Genomic DNA, 23,069 nt, shown 5'->3' on the forward strand with positions numbered 1-23,069 from the left:
AGATGGACTGAGGCTGAGTGAAGATGGAGTGAGGTTGAGTGAAGGAGGACTGAGGTTGAGTGAAGATGAAGTGAGGTTGAGCGAAGATGGAGTGAGGTTGAGTGAAGATGGAGTGAGTTTGAGTGAAGATGGAGTGAGTTTGAGTGAAGATTGAGTGAGTTTGAGTGAAGATGGAGTGAGGTTGAGTGGAGATGGAGTGAGGTTGAGTGAAGATGGAGTGAGGTTGAGTGAAGAGGGAGTGAGGTTCAGTGAAGTTGGAATGAGGTTGAGTGAAGATGGAGTGAGGTTGAGTGAAGATGGAATGAGGTTGAGTGAAGATGGAGTGAGATTGAGTGAAGATGGAGTGAGGTTGAGTGAAGATGGAGTGAGGTTGAGTGAAGATGGAATGAGTTTGAGTGAAGATGGAATGAGGTTGAGTGAAGATGGAGTGAGGTTGAGTGAAGATGGAGTGAGGTTGAGTGAAGATGGAGTGAGGTTGAGTGAAGATGGAGTGAGGTTGAGTGAAGATGGAGTGAGCTTGAGTGCAGATGGAATGAGGTTGAGTGAAGATGGAGTCAGTTTGAGTGAAGATGGAATGAGGTTGAGTGAAGATGGAGTGAGGTTGAATGAAGGTGGAATGAGGTTGAATGAAGATGGAGTGAGGTTGAGTGAAGTTGGAGTGAGGTTGAGTGAAGATGGAGTGAGGTTGTGTGAAGATGGAGTGAGGTTGAGTGAAGATGGAGTGAGGTTGAGTGAAGATGGAGTGAGGTTGAGTGAAGATGGAGTGAGGTTGAGTGAAGATGGAATGAGGTTGAGTGAAGATGGAGTGAGGTTGAGTGAAGATGGAGTAAGGTTGAGTCGAGATGGAGTGAGGTTGAGTAAAGATGGAGTGAGGTTGCGTGACGATGGAGTGAGTTTGAGTGAAGATGGAGTGAGATTGAGTGAAGATGGAGTGAGGTTGAGTGAAGATGGAGTGAGGTTGAGTGAAGATGGAGTGAGGTTGAGTGAAGATGGAGTGAGATTGAGTGAAGATGAAATGAGGGTGAGTGAAGATGGAGTGATGTTGAGTGACGATGGAGTGAGTTTGAGTGAAGATGGAGTGAGATTGAGTGAAGATGGTGTGAGGTTGATTGAAGATGGAGTGAGGTTGATTGAAGATGGAGTGAGGTTGAGTGAAGATGGGGTGAGCTTGTGTGAAGATGGAATGTTTCTGGATGTGGAGTGAGTTTGGAGAGTGTACAGTGAAGATGGAGTGAGGTTGTGTGAAGATGGAGTGAGGTTGTGTGAAGATGGAATGTATTTGGATGTGGAGAGGGGTTTGGAGTGACTTTGGAGAGCGTAAAGTGAAGATGGAGTGAGGTTGAGTGAAGATGGAGTGAGGTTGAGTGAAGATGGAGTGAGGTTGAGTGAAGATGGAATGTATTTGAATGTGGAGTGAGTTTAGAGTGAATTTGGAGAGCGTATAGTGAAGATGGAGTGAGGTTGAGTGAAGATGGAATGTATTTGGATGTGGAGTGAGTTTGGAGTGAGTGGCTGCGGTTGGGTTTCCGTTACCTGCTCTACACAATCCCCGACACGAGAAGCACATTTTGGTCAGATTCCAATCCTCAGTGTGTGTCCCGGGCTGACACTGACGGCATTGAGTGTCGCGGTCCCTCGTACAGGTGGCTGCCCTGTAACTGCCTGGGGAGGAAGGGCAAGGGCACCGGGTTAAACTTCATTGCTCCTCAGTCACAACCGCCCCCTGACGCCCCCACTCCCTCCTCCTCCCCCCACACCCCCCTCCTGCTCCTCCCTCCCCTCCTCCTCCCCGCCTAGGCCATCTACCCCACACGTCAAAACTCTCCTCTTACCTGTGCTCAGTTAGCTGATCTCATTTGGTCCCACAAAAAGATGCATGGGCTTCGCTGGGAGAGTAAGGGGACTAGAGGGAGGGGCTTCGATGGGAGAGTTAGGGGACTAGAGGGATGGGCTTCGATGGCAGAGTTAGGGGACTAGGGGGATGGGTTTTTACGGGAGAGTTAGGGGACTAGAGGGATGGGCTTCGATGGGAGAGTTAGGGGACTAGAGGGATGGTCTTCGATGGGCGAGTTAGGGGACTAGAGGGATGGGCTTCGATGGGAGAGTTAGGGGACTAGAGGGATGGTCTTCGATGTGCGAGTTAGGGGACTAGAGGGATGGGCTTCGATGGGCGAGTTAGGGGACTAGAGGGATGGGCTTCGATGGGAGAGTTAGGGGACTAGAGGAATGGGCTTCGATGGGAGAGTTCGGGGACTAGAGGGATGGGCTTTGATGGGAGAGTCAGGGGACAAGAGGGATGGGCTTCCATGAGCGAGTTAGGGGACTAGACGGATGGGCTTCGATGGGAGAGTTGGGGACGAGAGGGATGGGCTTCGATGGTAGAGTTAGGGGACTAGAGGGATGAGCTTCGATGGGATAGTTAGAGGACTAGAGGGATGGGCTTCAATGGGAGAGTTAGTGGACTAGAGGGCTGGGCTTTGATGGGAGAGTTAGGGGACTAGAGGGATAGGCTTCGATGGGAGAGTTAGGGGACTAGAGGGATGGGCTTTGATGGGAGAGTTAGGGGACTAGAGGGATGGGCTTCGATGGGAGAGTTAGGGGACTAGAGGGATGGGCTTCGATGGGAGAGTTAGGGGACTAGAGGGATGGGCTTCGATGGGCGAGTTAGTGGACTAGAGGGATGGTCTTCGATGGGAGAGTTAGGGGACGAGAGGGATGGGCTTCGATGGGAGAGTTAGGGGACTAGAGGGATGGGCTTCGATGGGAGAGTTAGGGGACTAGAGGGATGGGCTTCGATGGGAGAGTTAGGGGACTAGAGGGATGGGCTTCGATGGGAGAGTTAGGGGACTAGAGGGATGGGCTTCGATGGGAGAGTTAGGGGACTAGAGGGATGGGCTTCGATGGGAGAGTTAGGGGACGAGAGGGATGGGCTTCGATGGGAGAGTTAGGGGACTAGAGGGATGGGCTTCGATGGGAGAGTTAGGGGACTAGACGGATGGAGTTTGACGGTAGAGTTAGGGGTCTAGAGGGATGGGCTTCGATGGGGGAGTTAGGGGACTAGAGGGATGGGCTTCGATGGGAGAGTTAGGGGACTAGAGGGATGGTCTTCGATGGGAGAGTTAGGGGACTAGAGGGATGGACTTCGATGGGCGAGTTAGGGGACTAGAGGGATAGGCATCGATGGGAGAGTTAGGGGACTAGAGGATGGGCTTCGATGGGAGAGTTAGGGGACTAGAGGGATGGGCTTTGATGGGAGAGTTAGGGGACTGGAGGGATGGGCTTCGATGGGAGAGTTAGGGGACTAGAGTGATGGGCTTCGATGGGACAGTCAGGGGACTAGAGGGTTGGGCTTCGATGGGAGAGTTAGGGGACTAGAGGGATGGGCTTCAATGGGAGAGTTAGGGGACAAGAGGATGGGCTTCGATGGGAGAGTTAGGGGACTAGAGGGATGGGCTTCGATGGGAGAGTTAGGGGACTAGAGGGTGGGGCTTCGATGGGAGAGTTAGGGGACTAGAGGGACGGGCTTCGCTGGGAGAGTTAGGGGACTAGAGGGATGGGCTTCGATGGGAGAATTAGGGGACTAGAGGGATTGGCTTCGATGGGAGAGTTAGGGGACTAGAGGGATGGGCTTCGATGGAGATTTAATGGGACTGGAGGGATGGGCTTCGATGGGAGAGTTAGGGGACTAGAGGAATGGTCTTTGATGGGCGAGGTAGGGGGCAAGAGGGATGGGCTTCGATGGGAGAGTTAGGGGACTCGTGGGATGGGCTTCGATGGGGGAGTTAGGGGACTAGAGGGATGGTCTTCAATGGGAGAGTTAGGGGACGAGAGGGATTGGCTTCGATGGGAGAGTTAGGGGACTAGAGGGATGGGCTTCGATGGGAGAGTTACGGGACTGGAGGGATGGGCTTTGATGGGAGAGTTAGGGGACTAGAGGGATCGGCTTCGATGGGAGAGTTAGGGGACTAGAGGGATGGGCTTCGCTGGGAGAGTTAGGGGACTAGATGGATGGGCTTCGATGGGCGAGTCAGTGGACTAGAGGGATGGTCTCGATGGGAGAGTTAGGCGACGAGAGGGATGGGCTTCGATGGGAGAGTTAGGGGGCTAGGGGGATGGGCTTCGATGGGAGAGTTAGGGGACTAGAGGGATGGGCTTCGATGGGAGAGTTAGGGGATGAGATGAATGGGCTTCGATGGGAGACTTAGGGGACTAGTGGGATGGGCTTCGATGGGAGAGTTAGTGGACTAGAGGGATGGGCTTCGATGGGAGAGTTAGGGGACTAGAGGGATGGGCTTCGATGGGAGAGTTAGGGGACGAGAGGGATGGGCTTCGATGGGAGAGTTAGGGGACTAGAGGGATGGGCTTCGATGGGAGAGTTAGGGGACTAGACGGATGGAGTTCGACGGTAGAGTTAGGGGTCTAGAGGGATGGACTTCGATGGGGGAGTTAGGGGACTAGAGGGATGGGCTTCGATGGGAGAGTTAGGGGACTAGAGGGATGGTCTTCGATGGGAGAGTTAGGGGACTAGAGGGATGGGCTTCGATGGGCGAGTTAGGGGACTAGAGGGATAGGCATCGATGGGAGAGTTAGGGGGCTAGAGGATGGGCTTCGATGGGAGAGTTAGGGGACTGGAGGGATGGGCTTCGATGGGAGAGCTAGGGGACTAGAGTGATGGGCTTCGATGGGAGAGTCAGGGGACTAGAGGGTTGGGCTTCGATGGGAGAGTTAGGGGACTAGAGGGATGGGCTTCAATGGGAGAGTTAGGGGACTAGAGGATGGGCTTCGATGGGAGAGTTAGGGGACTAGAAGGATCGGCTTCGATGGGAGAGTTAGGGGACTAGAGTGTTGGGCTTCGATGGGAGAGTTAGGGGACTAGAGGGACGGGCTTCGCTGGGAGAGTTAGGGGACTAGACGGATGGGCTTCGATGGGAGAGTTAGGGGACTGGAGGGATGGGCTTCGATGGGAGAATTAGGGGACTAGAGGGATGGGCTTCGATGGGAGAGTTAGGGGACTAGAGGGATGGGCTTCGATGGAGAGTTAGAGGACTGGAGGGATGGGCTTCGATGGGAGAGTTAGGGGACTAGAGGAATTGTCTTCGATGGGCGAGTTAGGGGGCTAGAGTGATGGGCTTCGATGGGAGAGTTAGGGGACTAGTGGGATGGGCTTCGATGGGGGAGTTAGGGGACTAGAGCGATGGGCTTCGATGGGAGAGTTAGGGGACTAGAGGGATGGGCTTCGATGGGAGAGATGGGGACTAGAGGGATTGGCTCCGATGGGAGAGTTAGTGGACTAGAGGGATGGGCTTCGATGGGAGAGTTAGGGGACTAGAGGGATGGTCTTCGATGAGCGAGTTAGGGGACTAGACGGATGGGCTTCGATGGGAGAGTTGGGGACGAGAGGGATGGGCTTCGATGGTAGAGTTAGGGGACTAGAGGGATGAGCTTTGATGGGATAGTTAGAGGACTAGAGGGATGGGCTTCAATGGGAGAGTAAGTGGACTAGAGGGCTGGGCTTTGATGGGAGAGTTAGGGGACTAGAGGGATAGGCTTCGATGGGAGAGTTAGGGGACTAGAGGGATGGGCTTTGATGGGAAAGTTAGGGGACTAGAGGGATGGGCTTCGATGGGAGAGTTAGGGGACTAGAGGGATGGGCTTCGATGGGAGAGTTTGGGGACTAGAGGGATGGGCTTCGATGGGCGAGTTAGTGGACGAGAGGGATGGTCTTCGATGGGAGAGTTAGGGGACGCGAGGGATGGGCTTCGATGGGAGAGTTAGTGGACTAGAGGGATGGGCTTCGATGGGAGAGTTAGGGGACTAGAGGGATGGGCTTCGATGGGAGAGTTAGGGGACTCGAGGGATGGGCTTCGATGGGAGAGTTAGGGGACTAGAGGGATGGGCTTCGATGGGAGAGTTAGGGGACGAGAGGGATGGGCTTCGATGGGAGAGTTAGGGGACTAGAGGGATGGACTTCGATGGGAGAGTTAGGGGACTAGACGGATGGAGTTCGACGGTAGAGTTAGGGGTCTAGAGGGATGGACTTCGATGGGGGAGTTAGGGGACTAGAGGGATGGGCTTCGATGGGAGAGTTAGGGGACCAGAGGGATGGTCTTCGATGGGAGAGTTAGGGGACTAGAGGGATGGACTTCGATGGGCGAGTTAGGGGACTGGAGGGATGGGCTTCGATGGGAGAGTTAGGGGACTAGAGTGATGGGCTTCGATGGGAGAGTTAGGGGACTAGAGGGATGGGCTTCGATGGGAGAGTTAGGGGACTAGAGGGATAGGCTTCGATGGGAGAGTTACGGGACTAGAGGGATGGGCTTTGATGGGAGAGTTAGGGGACTAGAGGGATCGGCTTCGATGGGAGAGTTAGGGGACTAGAGGGATGGGCTTCGATGGGAGAGTTAGGGGACTAGATGGATGGGCTTTGATGGGAGAGTTAGGGGACTAGAGGGATCGGCTTCGATGGGAGAGTTAGGGGACTAGAGGGATGGGCTTCGATGGGAGAGTTAGGGGACTAGATGGATGGGCTTCGATGGGCGAGTTAGTGGACTAGAGGGATGGTCTTCGACGGGAGAATTAGGGGACGAGAGGGATGGGCTTCGATAGGAGAGTTAGGGGACTAGTGGGATGGGCTTCGATGGGAGAGTTAGGGGACTAGAGGGATGGGCTTCGATGGGAGAGTTAGGGGATGAGATGAATGGGCTTCGATGGGAGACTTAGGGGACTCGTGGGATGGGCTTCGATGGGAGAGTTAGTGGACTCGAGGTTTGGGCTTCGATGGGAGAGTTAGGGGACTAGAGGGATGGGCTTCGATGGGAGAGTTAGGGGACTAGAGGGAAGGGCTTCGATGGGAGAGTTAGGGGACTAGAGGGATGGGCTTCGATGGGAGAGTTAGGGGACTAGACGGATGGAGTTCGACAGTAGAGTTAGGGGTCTAGAGGGATGGACTTCGATGGGGGAGTTAGGGGACTAGAGGGATGGGCTTCGATGGGAGAGTTAGGGGACTAGAGGGATGGTCTTCGATGGGAGAGTTAGGGGACGAGAGGGATGGGCTTCGATGGGCGAGTTAGGGGACTAGAGGGATAGGCATCGATGGGAGAGTTAGGGGGCTAGAGGATGGGCTTCGATGGGAGAGTTAGGGGACTAGAGGGATGGGCTTCGATGGGAGAGTTAGGGGACTGGAGGGATGGGCTTCGATGGGAGAGTTAGGGGACGAGAGCGATGGGCTTCGATGGGAGAGTCAGGGGACTAGACGGATGGGCTTCGATGGGAGAGTTAGGGGACTAGAGGGATCGGCTTCGATGGGAGAGTTAGGGGACTAGAGGGTTGGGCTTCGATGGGAGAGTTAGGGGACCAGAGGGACGGGCTTCGCTGGGAGAGTTAGGGGACTAGACGGATGGGCTTCGATGGGAGAGTTAGGGGACTAGAGGGATGGGCTTCGATGGGAGAATTAGGGGACTAGAGGGATGGGCTTCGATGGGAGAGTTAGGGGACTAGAGGGATGGGCTTCGATGGAGAGTTAGAGGACTGGAGGGATGGGCTTCGATGGGAGAGTTAGGGGACTAGAGGAATTGTCTTTGATGGGCGAGTTAGGGGGCTAGAGTGATGGGCTTCGATGGGAGAGTTAGGGGACTAGTGGGATGGGCTTCGATGGGGGAGTTAGGGGACTAGAGGGATGGTCTTCGATGGGAGTGTTAGGGGACTAGATGGATGGGCTTCGATGGGAGAGTTAGGGGACTAGAGGGATGGGCTTCGATGGGAGAGTTACGGGACTAGAGGGATGGGCTTCGATGGGAGAGTTAGGGGACTAGAGGGATGGGTTTTGATGTGAGAGTTAGGGGACTGGAGGGATGGGCTTCGATGGGAGAGTTAGGGGATGAAAGGAATGGGCTTCGATGTGAGAGTTAGGGGACGAGAGGGATGGTCTTTGATGGGAGATTTAGGGGACGAGAGGAATGGGCTTCGATGGGAGAGTTAGGGGACTAGAGGGATGGGCTTCGATGGGAGAGTTAGGGGACTAGAGGGATGGGCTTCGATGGGCGACTCGGGACTAGAGGGACGGGCTTCGATGGGAGAGTGAGGGGACTAGAGGGATGGGCTTCGATGGGAGAGTTAGGGGACTAGAGGGATGGGCTTTGATGGGCGAGTTAGGGGACTAGAGGGATGGGCTTCGATCGGAGAGTTAGGGGACTAGAGGATGGGCTTCGATGGGAGAGTTTGGGGACTAGAGGGATGGGCTTCGATGGGAGAGTTAGGGGACTGGAGGGATGGGCTTCGATGGGAGAGTCAGGGGACTAGAGGGATGGGCTTTGATGGGAGAGTTAGGAGACTAGAGGGATGGGCTTCGATGGGAGAGTTAGGGGACTAGAGGGATGGGTTTGATGGGAGAGTTAGGAGACTAGAGGGATGGGCTTCGATGGGAGAGTTAGGGGACTAGAGGGATGGGCTTCGATGGGAGAGTTAGGGGACTGGAGGGATGGCTTTGATGGGAGAGTCAGGGGACTAGAGGGATGGGCTTTGATGGGAGAGTTAGGAGACTAGAGGGATGGGCTTCGATGGGAGAGTTAGCGGACTAGAGGGATGGGCTTTGATGGGAGAGTTAGGAGACTAGAGTGATGGGCTTCGATGGGAGAGTTAGGGGACCAGAGGGATGTGCTTCGATGGGAGAGTTAGGGGACTAGAGGGATGGGCTTCGATGGGAGAGTTAGGGGACTAGAGGGATGGGCTTCGATGGGAGAGTTAGGGGACTAGAGGGATGGTCTTCGATGGGAGAGTTAGGGGACTAGAGGGATGGTCTTCGATGGGAGAGTTAGGGGACTGGAGGGATGGGCTTCGATGGGAGAGTTAGGGGACTAGAGGGATGGGCTTCGATGGACGAGTTAGGGGACTAGAGGGATGGGCTTCGATGGGAGAGTTAGGGGACCAGAGGGATGTGCTTCGATGGGAGAGTTAGGGGACTAGAGGGATGGGCTTCGATGGGAGAGTTAGGGGACTAGAGGGATGGTCTTCGATGGGAGAGTTAGGGGACTGGAGGGATGGGCTTCGATGGGAGAGTTAGGGGACTAGAGGGATGGGCTTCGATGGACGAGTTAGGGGACTAGAGGGATGGGCTTCGATGGGAGAGTTAGGGGACTAGAGGGCTGGGCTTCGATGGGAGAGTTAGGGGACTAGAGGGATGGGCTTCGATGGGAGAGTTAGGGGACTGGAGGGATGGGCTTCGATGGGAGAGTTAGGGGACTAGAGGGATGGTCTTCGATGGGAGAGTTAGGGGACTGGAGGGATGGGCTTCGATGGGAGAGTTAGGGGACTAGAGGGATGGGCTTCGATGGGAGAGTTATGGGACTAGTGGGATGGGCTTCGATGGGAGAGTCAGGGGACTAGAGGGATGGGCTTCCATGGGAGAGTTAGGGGACTAGAGGGATGGGCTTCGTTGGGAGAGTTAGGGGACTAGAGGGATGGGCTTCGATGGGAGAGTTAGGGGACTAGAGGGATGGTCTTCGATGGGAGAGTTAGGGGACTGGAGGGATGGTCTTCGATGGGAGAGTTAGGGGACTAGAGGGATGGGCTTCGATGGGAGAGTTATGGGACTAGTGGGATGGGCTTCGATGGGAGAGTCAGGGGACTAGAGGGATGGGCTTCCATGGGAGAGTTAGGGGACTAGAGGGATGGGCTTCGATGGGCGAGTTAGGGGACTAGATGGATAGGCATCGATGGGAGAGTTAGGGGACTAGAGGATGGGCTTCGATGGGAGGGTTAGGGGACTAGAGGGATGGGCTTCGATGGAGAGTTAGGGGACTGGAGGGATGGGCTTCGATGGGAGAGTTAGGGGACTAGAGGGATGGTCTTCGATGGGAGAGTTAGGGGACTAGAGGGATGGGCTTCGATGGGAGAGTTAGGGGACTAGAGGGATGGGCTTCGATGGGAGAGTTAGGGACTGGAGGGATGGGCTTCGATGGGAGAGTTAGGGGACTAGAGGGATGGGCTTCGATGGGAGAGGTAGGGGTCTAGAGGGATGGGCTTCGATGGGAGAGTTAGGGGACTAGAGGGATGGGCTTCGATGGGAGAGTTCGGGGACTGGAGGGATAGGATTCGATGGGAGAGTTAGGGGACTAGAGGGATGGGCTTCGATGGGAGAGTTAGGGGACTAGAGGGATGGGCTTCGATGGGAGAGTTAGGGGACTAGAGGGATGGGCTTCGATGGGAGAGTGAGGGGACTGGAGGGATGGGCTTCGATGGGAGAGTTAGGGGACTGGAGGGATGCGCTTCGATGGGAGAGTTTGGGGACTAGAGGGATGGGCTTCGATGGGAGAGTTAGGGGACTAGAGGGATGGGCTTCGATGGGAGAGTTAGGGGACTAGAGGGATGGGCTTCGATGGGAGAGTTAGGGGACTAGAGGGATGGACTTCGACGGGAGAGTTAGGGGTCTGGACGGATGGACTTCGATGGGGGAGTTAGGGGACTAGAGGGATGGTCTTCGATGGGAGAGTTAGGGGACTAGAGGGATGGGCTTCGATGGGCGAGTTAGGGGACTGGAGGGATGGGCTTCGATGGGAGAGTTAGGGGACTAGAGGATGGGTTTCGATGGGAGAGTTAGGGGACTAGAGAGATGGGCTTCGATGGGACAGTTAGGGGACTGGAGGGATGGGCTTCGATGGGAGAGTTAGGGGACTAGAGTGATGGGCTTCGATGGGAGAGTTAGGGGACTAGAGGTTTGGGCTTCAATGGGAGAGTTAGGGGACTAGAGGGATGGGCTTCGATGGGAGAGTTAGGGGACTAGAGGGATGGGCTTCGATGGGAGATTTAGGGGACTGGAGGGATGGGCTTCGATGGGAGAGTTAGGGGACTATAGCGATGTGCTTCGATGGGATAGTCGGGGACTAGAGGGATGGACTTCGACGGGAGAGTTAGGGGTCTGGACGGATGGACTTCGATGGGGAAGGTAGGGGCCTAGAGGGATGGGCTTCGATGGGAGAGTTAGGGGACTAGAGGGATGGTCTTCGATGGGAGAGTTAGGGGACTGGAGGGATGGGCTTCGATGGGCAAGTTAGGGGACTAGGGGATGGGTTTCGATGGGAGAGTTAGGGGACTAGAGGGATGGGCTTCGATGGGAGAGTTATGGGACTAGAGGGATGGGCTTCGATGGGAGAGTCAGGGGACTAGAGGGATGGGCTTCCATGGGAGAGTTAGAGGACTAGAGGGATGGGCTTTGATGGGAGTGTTAGGAGACTAGAGGGATGGGCTTCGATGGGAGAGTTAGGGGACTGGAGGGATGGGCTTCGATGGGAGAGTTAGGGGACTAGAGGATGGGCTTCGATGGGAGAGTTAGGGGACTAGAGGGATGGGCTTCGATGGGAGAGTTAGGGGACTAGGGGGATGGTCTTCGATGGGAGAGTTAGGGGACTGGAGGGATGGGCTTCGATGGGAGACTTAGGGGACGAGAGGGATGGGCTTCGATGGGAGAGTTAGGGGACTAGAGGGATGGGCTTCGATGGGAGAGTTAGGGGACTAGAGGGAAGGGCTTCGATGGGAGAGTTAGTGGACTAGAGGGATGGGCTTCGATGGGAGAGTTAGGGGACTAGAGGGATGGGCTTCCATCGGAGAGTTAGGGGACTAGAGGGATGGGCTTCGATGGGAGAGTTAGGGGACTAGAGGGATGGGCTTCGATGGGAGAGATGGGGACTAGAGGGATGGGCTCCGATGAGAGAGTTAGTGGACTAGAGGGATGGGCTTCGATGGGAGAGTTAGGGGACTAGAGGGATGGTCTTCGATGGGAGAGTTAGGGGACTGGAGGGATGGGCTTCGATGGGCGAGTTAGGGGACTAGAGGGATAGGCATCGATGGGAGAGTTAGGTGACTGGAGGATGGGCTTCGATGGGAGGGTTAGGGGACTAGAGGGATGGGCTTCGATGGAGAGTTAGGGGACTGGAGGGATGGGCTTCGATGGGAGAGTTAGGGGACTAGAGGGATGGGCTTCGATGGGCGAGTTAGGGGACTAGAGGGATGGGCTTCGATGGGAGAGTTAGGGGACTAGAGGGATGGGCTTTGATGGGAGAGTTAGGGGACTAGAGGGATGGGCTTCGATGGGAGAGTTAGGGGACTAGAGGGATGGGCTTCGATGGGAGTGTTAGGGGACTAGAGGGATGGGCTTCGATGGGCGAGTTAGAGGACTAGAGGGATGGTCTTCGATGGGAGAGTCAGGGGACGAGAGGGATGGGCTTCGATGGGAGAGTTAGGGGACTTGAGGGATGGGCTTCGATGGGAGAGTTAGGGGACTAGAGGGATGGGCTTCGATGGGAGAGTTAGGGGACTAGAGGGATGGGCTTCGATGGGAGAGTTAGGGGACTAGAGGGATGGGCTTCGATGGGAGAGTTAGGGGACGAGAGGGATGGGCTTCGATGGGAGAGTTACGGGACTAGAGGGATGGGCTTCGATGGGAGAGTTAGGGGACTGGAGGGATGGGCTTTGATGTGAGAGTTAGGGGACTGGAGGGATGGGCTTCGATGGAAGAGTTAGGGGACTAGAGGGATGGGCTTCAATGGGAGAGTTAGGGGACTGGAGGGATGGGCTTCGATGGGAGAGTTAGGGGATGAAAGGAATGGGCTTCGATGTGAGAGTTAGGGGACGAGAGGGATGGTCTTTGATGGGAGATTTAGGGGACGAGAGGAATGGGCTTCGATGGGAGAGTTAGGGGACTAGAGGGATGGGCTTCGATGGGAGAGTTAGGGGACTAGAGGGATGGGCTTCGATGGGCGAGTTAGGGGACTAGAGGGATGGGCTTCGATCGGAGAGTTAGGGGACTAGAGGATGGGCTTCGATGGGAGAGTTTGGGGACTAGAGGGATGGGCTTCGATGGGAGAGTTAGGGGACTGGAGGGATGGGCTTCGATGGGAGAGTTAGGGGACTAGAGGGATGGGCTTTGATGGGAGAGTTAGGAGACTAGAGGGATGGGCTTTGATGGGAGAGTTAGGAGACTAGAGGGATGGGCTTCGATGGGAGAGTTAGGGGACTAGAGGGATGGGCTTCGATGGGAGAGTTAGGAGACTAGAGGGATGGGCTTCGATGGGAGAGTCAGGGGACTAGAGGGATGGGCTTTGATGGGAGAGTTAGGAGACTAGAGGGATGGGCTTCGATGGGAGAGTTAGGGGACTAGAGGGATGGGCTTTGATGGGAGAGTTAGGAGACTAGAGGGATGGGCTTCGATGGGAGAGTTAGGGGACTAGAGGGATGGGCTTCGATGGGAGAGTTAGGGGACTGGAGGGATGGGCTTCGATGGGAGAGTCAGGGGACTAGAGGGATGGGCTTTGATGGGAGAGTTAGGAGACTAGAGGGATGGGCTTCGATGGGAGAGTTAGCGGACCAGAGGGATGGGCTTTGATGGGAGAGTGAGGAGACTAGAGGGATGGGCTTCGATGGGAGAGTTAGGGGACTAGAGGGATGGGCTTCAGTGGGAGAGTTAGGGGACTGGAGGGATGGGCTTCGATGGGAGAGTTAGGGGACGAGAGGATGGGCTTCGATTGGAGAGTTAGGGGACTAGAGGGATGGGCTTCGATGGGAGAGTTAGGGGACTAGAGGGATGGGCTTCGATGGGAGAGTTAGGGGACTAGAGGGATGGTCTTCGATGGGAGAGTTAGGGGACTGGAGGGATGGGCTTCGATGGGAGAGTTAGGGGACTAGAGGGATGGGCTTCGATGGACGAGTTAGGGGACTAGAGGGATGGGCTTCGATGGGAGAGTTAGGGGACTAGAGGGCTGGGCTTCGATGGGAGAGTTAGGGGACTAGAGGGATGGGCTTCGATGGGAGAGTTAGGGGACTGGAGGGATGGGCTTCGATGGGAGAGTTAGGGGACTAGAGGGATGGTCTTCGATGGGAGAGTTAGGGGACTAGAGGGATGGGCTTCGATGGGAGAGTTAGGGGACTAGAGGGATGGTCTTCGATGGGAGAGTTAGGGGACTGGAGGGATGGGCTTCGATGGGAGAGTTATGGGACTAGAGGGATGGGCTTCGATGGGAGAGTCAGGGGACTAGAGGGATGGGCTTCCATGGGAGAGTTAGGGGACTAGAGGGATGGGCTTCGATGGGCGAGTTAGGGGACTAGATGGATAGGCATCGATGGGAGAGTTAGGGGACTAGAGGATGGGCTTCGATGGGAGGGTTAGGGGACTAGAGGGATGGGCTTCGATGGAGAGTTAGGGGACTGGAGGGATGGGCTTCGATGGGAGAGTTAGGGGACTAGCGGGATGGTCTTCGATGGCAGAGTTAGGGGACTAGAGGGATGGGCTTCGATGGGAGAGTTAGGGGACTAGAGGGATGGGCTTCGATGGGCGATTTAGGGACTGGAGGGATGGGCTTCGATGGGAGAGTTAGGGGACTAGAGGGATGGGCTTCGATGGGAGAGGTAGGGGTCTAGAGGGATGGGCTTCGATGGGAGAGTTAGGGGACTAGAGGGATGGGCTTCGATGGGAGAGTTCGGGGACTGGAGGGATAGGATTCGATGGGAGAGTTAGGGGACTAGAGGGATGGGCTTCGATGGGAGAGTTAGGGGACTAGAGGGATGGGCTTCGATGGGAGAGTTAGGGGACTAGAGGGATGGGCTTCGATGGGAGAGTGAGGGGACTGGAGGGATGGGCTTCGATGGGAGAGTTAGGGGACTGGAGGGATGCGCTTCGATGGGAGAGTTTGGGGACTAGAGGGATGGGCTTCGATGGGAGAGTTAGGGGACTAGAGGGATGGGCTTCGATGGGAGAGTTAGGGGACTAGAGGGATGGGCTTCGATGGGAGAGTTAGGGGACTATAGCGATGTGCTTCGATGGGAGACTCAGGGGACTAGAGGGATGGACTTCGACGGGAGAATTAGGGGTCTGGACGGATGGACTTCGATGGGGGAGTTAGGGGCCTAGAGGGATGGGCTTCGATGGGAGAGTTAGGGGACTAGAGGGATGGTCTTCGATGGGAGAGTTAGGGGACTAGAGGGATGGGCTTCGATGGGCGAGTTAGGGGACTGGAGGGATGGGCTTCGATGGGAGAGTTAGGGGACTAGAGGATGGGTTTCGATGGGAGAGTTAGGGGACTAGAGTGATGGGCTTCGATGGGAGAGTTAGGGGACTGGAAGTTTGGGCTTCGATGGGAGAGTTAGGGGACTAGAGGGATGGGCTTCGATGGGAGAGTTAGGGGACTAGAGGGAAGGGCTTCGATGGTAGAGTTAGGGGACTGGAGGGATGGGCTTCGATGGGAGAGTTAGGGGACTATAGCGATGTGCTTCGATGGGAGAGTCGGGGACTAGAGGGATGGACTTCGACGGGAGAGTTAGGGGTCTGGACGGATGGACTTCGATGGGGAAGTTAGGGGCCTAGAGGGATGGGCTTCGATGGGAGAGTTAGGGGACTAGAGGGATGGTCTTCGATGGGAGAGTTAGGGGACTGGAGGGATGGGCTTCGATGGGCAAGTTAGGGGACTAGGGGATGGGTTTCGATGGGAGAGTTAGGGGACTAGAGGGATGGGCTTCGATGGGAGAGTTATGGGACTAGAGGGATGGGCTTCGATGGGAGAGTCAGGGGACTAGAGGGATGGGCTTCCATGGGAGAGTTAGAGGACTAGAGGGATGGGCTTTGATGGGAGTGTTAGGAGACTAGAGGGATGGGCTTCGATGGGAGAGCTAGGGGACTAGAGGGATGGGCTTCGATGGGAGAGTTAGGGGACTGGAGGGATGGGCTTCGATGGGAGAGTTAGGGGACTAGAGGATGGGCTTCGATGGGAGAGTTAGGGGACTAGAGGATGGGCTTCGATGGGAGAGTTAGGGGACTAGAGGGATGGGCTTCGATGGGAGAGTTAGGGGACTAGGGGGATGGTCTTCGATGGGAGAGTTAGGGGACTGGAGGGATGGGCTTCGATGGGAGAGTTAGGGGACGAGAGGGATGGGCTTCGATGGGAGAGTTAGGGGACTAGATGGATGGGCTTCGATGGGAGAGTTAGGGGACTAGAGGGAAGGGCTTCAATGGGAGAGTTAGGGGACTAGAGGGATGGGCTTCGATGGGAGAGTTAGTGGACTAGAGGGATGGGCTTCGATGGGAGAGTTAGGGGACTAGAGGGATGGGCTTCCATCGGAGAGTTAGGGGACTAGAGGGATGGGCTTCGATGGGAGAGTTAGGGGACTAGAGGGATGGGCTTCGATGGGAGAGATGGGGACTAGAGGGATGGGCTCCGATGAGAGAGTTAGTGGACTAGAGGGATGGGCTTCGATGGGAGAGTTAGGGGACTAGAGGGATGGTCTTCGATGGGAGAGTTAGGGGACTGGAGGGATGGGCTTCGATGGGCGAGTTAGGGGACTAGAGGGATAGGCATCGATGGGAGAGTTAGGTGACTAGAGGATGGGCTTCGATGGGAGGGTTAGGGGACTAGAGGGATGGGCTTCGATGGAGAGTTAGGGGACTGGAGGGATGGGCTTCGATGGGAGAGTTAGGGGACTAGAGGGATGGGCTTCGATGGGCGAGTTAGGGGACTAGAGGGCTGGGCTTTGATGGGAGAGTTAGGGGACTAGAGGGATAGGCTTCGATGGGAGAGTTAGGGGACTAGAGGGATGGGCTTTGATGGGAGAGTTAGGGGACTAGAGGGATGGGCTTCGATGGGAGAGTTAGGGGACTAGAGGGATGGGCTTCGATGGGAGAGTTAGGGGACTAGAGGGATGGGCTTCGATGGGCGAGTTAGAGGACTAGAGGGATGGTCTTCGATGGGAGAGTTAGGGGACGAGAGGGATGGGCTTCGATGGGAGAGTTAGGGGACTGGAGGGATGGGCTTCGATGGGAGAGTCAGGGGACTAGAGGGATGGGCTTTGATGGGAGAGTTAGGAGACTAGAGGGATGGGCTTCGATGGGAGAGTTAGCGGACCAGAGGGATGGGCTTTGATGGGAGAGTGAGGAGACTAGAGGGATGGGCTTCGATGGGAGAGTTAGGGGACTAGAGGGATGGGCTTCAGTGGGAGAGTTAGGGGACTGGAGGGATGGGCTTCGATGGGAGAGTTAGGGGACGAGAGGATGGGCTTCGATTGGAGAGTTAGGGGACTAGAGGGATGTGCTTCGATGGGAGAGTTAGGGGACTAGAGGGATGGGCTTCGATGGGAGAGTTAGGGGACTAGAGGGATGGTCTTCGATGGGAGAGTTAGGGGACTGGAGGGATGGGCTTCGATGGGAGAGTTAGGGGACTAGAGGGATGGGCTTCGATGGACGAGTTAGGGGACTAGAGGGATGGGCTTCGATGGGAGAGTTAGGGGACTAGAGGGCTGGGCTTCGATGGGAGAGTTAGGGGACTAGAGGGATGGGCTTCGATGGGAGAGTTAGGGGACTGGAGGGATGGGCTTCGATGGGAGAGTTAGGGGACTAGAGGGATGGTCTTCGATGGGAGAGTTAGGGGACTGGAGGGATGGGCTTCGATGGGAGAGTTAGGGGACTAGAGGGATGGTCTTCGATGGGAGAGTTAGGGGACTGGAGGGATGGGCTTCGATGGGAGAGTTATGGGACTAGAGGGATGGGCTTCGATGGGAGAGTCAGGGGACTAGAGGGATGGGCTTCCATGGGAGAGTTAGGGGACTAGAGGGATGGGCTTCGATGGGCGAGTTAGGGGACTAGATGGATAGGCATCGATGGGAGAGTTAGGGGACTAGAGGATGGGCTTCGATGGGAGGGTTAGGGGACTAGAGGGATGGGCTTCGATGGAGAGTTAGGGGACTGGAGGGATGGGCTTCGATGGGAGAGTTAGGGGACTAGCGGGATGGTCTTCGATGGCAGAGTTAGGGGACTAGAGGGATGGGCTTCGATGGGAGAGTTAGGGGACTAGAGGGATGGGCTTCGATGGGAGATTTAGGGACTGGAGGGATGGGCTTCGATGGGAGAGTTAGGGGACTAGAGGGATGGGCTTCGATGGGAGAGGTAGGGGTCTAGAGGGATGGGCTTCGATGGGAGAGTTAGGGGACTAGAGGGATGGGCTTCGATGGGAGAGTTCGGGGACTGGAGGGATAGGATTCGATGGGAGAGTTAGGGGACTAGAGGGATGGGCTTCGATGGGAAAGTTAGGGGACTAGAGGGATGGGCTTCGATGGGAGAGTTAGGGGACTAGAGGGATGGGCTTCGATGGGAGAGTGAGGGGACTGGAGGGATGGGCTTCGATGGGAGAGTTAGGGGACTGGAGGGATGCGCTTCGATGGGAGAGTTTGGGGACTAGAGGGATGGGCTTCGATGGGAGAGTTAGGGGACTAGAGGGATGGGCTTCGATGGGAGAGTTAGGGGACTAGAGGGATGGGCTTCGATGGGAGAGTTAGGGGACTATAGCGATGTGCTTCGATGGGAGACTCAGGGGACTAGAGGGATGGACTTCGACGGGAGAATTAGGGGTCTGGACGGATGGACTTCGATGGGGGAGTTAGGGGCCTAGAGGGATGGGCTTCGATGGGAGAGTTAGGGGACTAGAGGGATGGTCTTCGATGGGAGAGTTAGGGGACTAGAGGGATGGGCTTCGATGGGAGAGTTAGGGGACTAGAGGATGGGTTTCGATGGGAGAGTTAGGGGACTAGAGAGATGGGCTTCGATGGGAGAGTTAGGGGACTGGAGGGATGGGCTTCGATGGGAGAGTTAGGGGACTAGAGTGATGGGCTTCGATGGGAGAGTTAGGGGACTGGAAGTTTGGGCTTCGATGGGAGAGTTAGCGGACTAGAGGGATGGGCTTCGATGGGAGAGTTAGGGGACTAGAGGGAAGGGCTTCGATGGTAGAGTTAGGGGACTGGAGGGATGGGCTTCGATGGGAGAGTTAGGGGACTATAGCGATGTGCTTCGATGGGAGAGTCGGGGACTAGAGGGATGGACTTCGACGGGAGAGTTAGGGGTCTGGACGGATGGACTTCGATGGGGAAGTTAGGGGCCTAGAGGGATGGGCTTCGATGGGAGAGTTAGGGGACTAGAGGGATGGTCTTCGATGGGAGAGTTAGGGGACTGGAGGGATGGGCTTCGATGGGCAAGTTAGGGGACTAGGGGATGGGTTTCGATGGGAGAGTTAGGGGACTAGAGGGATGGGCTTCGATGGGAGAGTTATGGGACTAGAGGGATGGGCTTCGATGGGAGAGTCAGGGGACTAGAGGGATGGGCTTCCATGGGAGAGTTAGAGGACTAGAGGGATGGGCTTTGATGGGAGTGTTAGGAGACTAGAGGGATGGGCTTCGATGGGAGAGCTAGGGGACTAGAGGGATGGGCTTCGATGGGAGAGTTAGGGGACTGGAGGGATGGGCTTCGATGGGAGAGTTAGGGGACTAGAGGATGGGCTTCGATGGGAGAGTTAGGGGACTAGAGGGATGGGCTTCGATGGGAGAGTTAGGGGACTAGGGGGATGGTCTTCGATGGGAGAGTTAGGGGACTGGAGGGATGGGCTTCGATGGGAGACTTAGGGGACGAGAGGGATGGGCTTCGATGGGAGAGTTAGGGGACTAGATGGATGGGCTTCGATGGGAGAGTTAGGGGACTAGAGGGAAGGGCTTCAATGGGAGAGTTAGGGGACTAGAGGGATGGGCTTCGATGGGAGAGTTAGTGGACTAGAGGGATGGGCTTCGATGGGAGAGTTAGGGGACTAGAGGGATGGGCTTCCATCGGAGAGTTAGGGGACTAGAGGGATGGGCTTCGATGGGAGAGTTAGGGGACTAGAGGGATGGGCTTCGATGGGAGAGATGGGGACTAGAGGGATGGGCTCCGATGAGAGAGTTAGGTGACTAGAGGATGGGCTTCGATGGGAGGGTTAGGGGACTAGAGGGATGGGCTTCGATGGAGAGTTAGGGGACTGGAGGGATGGGCTTCGATGGGAGAGTTAGGGGACTAGAGGGATGGGCTTCGATGGGCGAGTTAGGGGACTAGAGGGCTGGGCTTTGATGGGAGAGTTAGGGGACTAGAGGGATAGGCTTCGATGGGAGAGTTAGGGGACTAGAGGGATGGGCTTTGATGGGAGAGTTAGGGGACTAGAGGGATGGGCTTCGATGGGAGAGTTAGGGGACTAGAGGGATGGGCTTCGATGGGAGAGTTAGGGGACTAGAGGGATGGGCTTCGATGGGCGAGTTAGAGGACTAGAGGGATGGTCTTCGATGGGAGAGTTAGGGGACGAGAGGGATGGGCTTCGATGGGAGAGTTAGGGGACTTGAGGGATGGGCTTCGATGGGAGAGTTAGGGGACTAGAGGGATGGGCTTCGATGGGAGAGTTAGGGGACTAGAGGGATGGGCTTCGTTGGGAGAGTTAGGGGACTAGAGGGATGGGCTTCGATGGGAGAGTTAGGGGACGAGAGGGATGGGCTTCGATGGGAGAGTTAGGGGACTAGAGGGATGGGCTTCGATGGGAGAGTTAGGGGACTAGACGGATGGAGTTCGACGGTAGAGTTAGGGGTCTAGAGGGATGGACTTCGATGGGGGAGTTAGGGAACTAGAGGGATGGGCTTCGATGGGAGAGTTAGGGGACTAGAGGGATGGTCTTCGATGGGAGAGTTAGGGGACTAGAGGGATGGACTTCGATGGGCGAGTTAGGGGACTAGAGGGATAGGCATTGATGGGAGAGTTAGGGGACTAGAGGATGGGCTTCGATGGGAGAGTTAGGGGACTAGAGGGATGGGCTTTGATGGGAGAGTTAGGGGACTGGAGGGATGGGCTTCGATGGGAGAGTTAGGGGACTAGAGTGATGGGCTTCGATGGGACAGTCAGGGGACTAGAGGGTTGGGCTTCGATGGGAGAGTTAGGGGACTAGAGGGATGGGCTTCAATGGGAGAGTTAGGGGACTAGAGGATGGGCTTCGATGGGAGAGTTAGGGGACTAGAGGGATGGGCTTCGATGGGAGAGTTAGGGGACTAGAGGGTTGGGCTTCGATGGGAGAGTTAGGGGACTAGAGGGACGGGCTTCGCTGGGAGAGTTAGGGGACTAGAGGGATGGGCTTCGATGGGAGAATTAGGGGACTAGAGGGATGGGCTTCGATGGGAGAGTTAGGGGACTAGAGGGATGGGCTTCGATGGAGAGTTAATGGGACTGGAGGGATGGGCTTCGATGGGAGAGTTAGGGGACTAGAGGAATGGTCTTTGATGGGCGAGGTAGGGGGCAAGAGGGATGGGCTTCGATGGGAGAGTTAGGGGACTCGTGGGATGGGCTTCGATGGGGGAGTTAGGGGACTAGAGGGATGGTCTTCAATGGGAGAGTTAGGGGACTAGAGGGATGGGCTTCGATGGGAGAGTTAGGGGACTAGAGGGATGGGCTTCGATGGGAGAGTTACGGGACTAGAGGGATGGGCTTTGATGGGAGAGTTAGGGGACTAGAGGGATCGGCTTCGATGGGAGAGTTAGGGGACTAGAGGGATGGGCTTCGATGGGAGAGTTAGGGGACTAGATGGATGGGCTTCGATGGGCGAGTTAGTGGACTAGAGGGATGGTCTTCGATGGGAGAGTTAGGGGACGAGCGGGATGGGCTTCGATGGGAGAGTTAGGGGACTAGAGGGATGGGCTTCGATGGGAGAGTTAGGGGATGAGATGAATGGGCTTCGATGGGAGACTTAGGGGACTAGTGGGATGGGCTTCGATGGGAGAGTTAGTGGACTAGAGGGATGGGCTTCGATGGGAGAGTTAGGGGACTAGAGGGATGGGCTTCGATGGGAGAGTTAGGGGACTAGAGGGATGGGCTTCGATGGGAGAGTTAGGGGACTAGAGGGATGGGCTTCGATGGGAGAGTTAGGGGACTAGACGGATGGAGTTCGACAGTAGAGTTAGGGGTCTAGAGGGATGGACTTCGATGGGGGAGTTAGGGGACTAGAGTGATGGGCTTCGATGGGAGAGTTAGGGGACGAGAGGGATGGTCTTCGATGGGAGAGTTAGGGGACTAGAGGGATGGGCTTCGATGGGCAAGTTAGGGGACTAGAGGGATAGGCATCGATGGGAGAGTTAGGGGGCTAGAGGATGGGCTTCGATGGGAGAGTTAGGGGACTAGAGGGATGGGCTTCGATGGGAGAGTTAGGGGACTGGAGGGATGGGCTTCGATGGGAGAGTTAGGTGACTAGAGTGATGGGCTTCGATGGGAGAGTCAGGGGACTAGAGGGTTGGGCTTCGATGGGAGAGTTAGGGGACTAGAGGAATGGGCTTCAATGGGAGAGTTAGGGGACTAGAGGATGGGCTTCGATGGGAGAGTTAGGGGACTAGAGGGATCAGCTTCGATGGGAGAGTTAGGGGACTAGAGGGTTGGGCTTCGATGGGAGAGTTAGGGGACTAGAGGGACGGGCTTCGCTGGGAGAGTTAGGGGACTAGACGGATGGGCTTCGATGGGAGAGTTAGGGGACTAGAGGGATGGGCTTCGATGGGAGAATTAGGGGACTAGAGGGATGGGCTTCGATGGGAGAGTTAGGGGACTAGAGGGATGGGCTTCGATGGAGAGTTAGAGGACTGGAGGGATGGGCTTCGATGGGAGAGTTAGGGGACTAGATGGATGGGCTTCGATGGGAGAGTTAGGGGACTAGAGGGATGGGCTTCGATGGGAGAGTTACGGGACTAGAGGGATGGGCTTCGATGGGAGAGTTAGGGGACTAGAGGGATGGGCTTTGATGTGAGAGTTAGGGGACTGGAGGGATGGGCTTCGATGGGAGAGTTAGGGGACTAGAGGGATGGGCTTCAATGGGAGAGTTAGGGGACGAAAGGAATGGGCTTCGATGTGAGAGTTAGGGGACGAGAGGGATGGTCTTTGATGGGAGATTTAGGGGACGAGAGGAATGGGCTTCGATGGGAGAGTTAGGGGACTAGAGGGATGGGCTTCGATGGGAGAGTTAGGGGACTAGAGGGATGGGCTTCGATGGGCGAGTTAGGGGACTAGAGGGATGGGCTTCGATCAGAGAGTTAGGGGACTAGAGGATGGGCTTCGATGGGAGAGTTAGGGGACTAGAGGGATGGGCATCGATGGGAGAGTTAGGGGACTGGAGGGATGGGCTTCGATGGGAGAGTTAGGGGACTAGAGGGATGGGCTTCGACGGGAGAGTTAGGGGACTAGAGGGATGGGCTTCGATGGGAGAGTCAGGGGACTAGACGGATGG

General features: G+C 56.1%; 1 protein-coding gene across 1 annotated transcript in view; it reads right to left on the bottom strand.

The window, feature by feature from the left end:
* LOC147091419 (uncharacterized) overlaps nt 1-23,069 on the bottom strand; it is a 127,920-nt gene that overhangs the window by 79,847 nt on the left and 25,004 nt on the right. Inside the window, exon 2 of the mRNA XM_085976776.1 lies at nt 1,534-1,662. Within this exon, the coding sequence (XP_085832902.1) occupies nt 1,534-1,567 (34 nt within the window). The 5' untranslated portion in view covers nt 1,568-1,662. The remainder of the gene's footprint in view (nt 1-1,533; nt 1,663-23,069) is intronic.

This window comes from Somniosus microcephalus, unplaced genomic scaffold (genome assembly GCF_052327205.1).
Source record: "Somniosus microcephalus isolate GS21.2 unplaced genomic scaffold, FLI_Smic_1.0 unresolved_chr3, whole genome shotgun sequence".
NCBI classification, from domain to species: domain Eukaryota; kingdom Metazoa; phylum Chordata; class Chondrichthyes; order Squaliformes; family Somniosidae; genus Somniosus; species Somniosus microcephalus.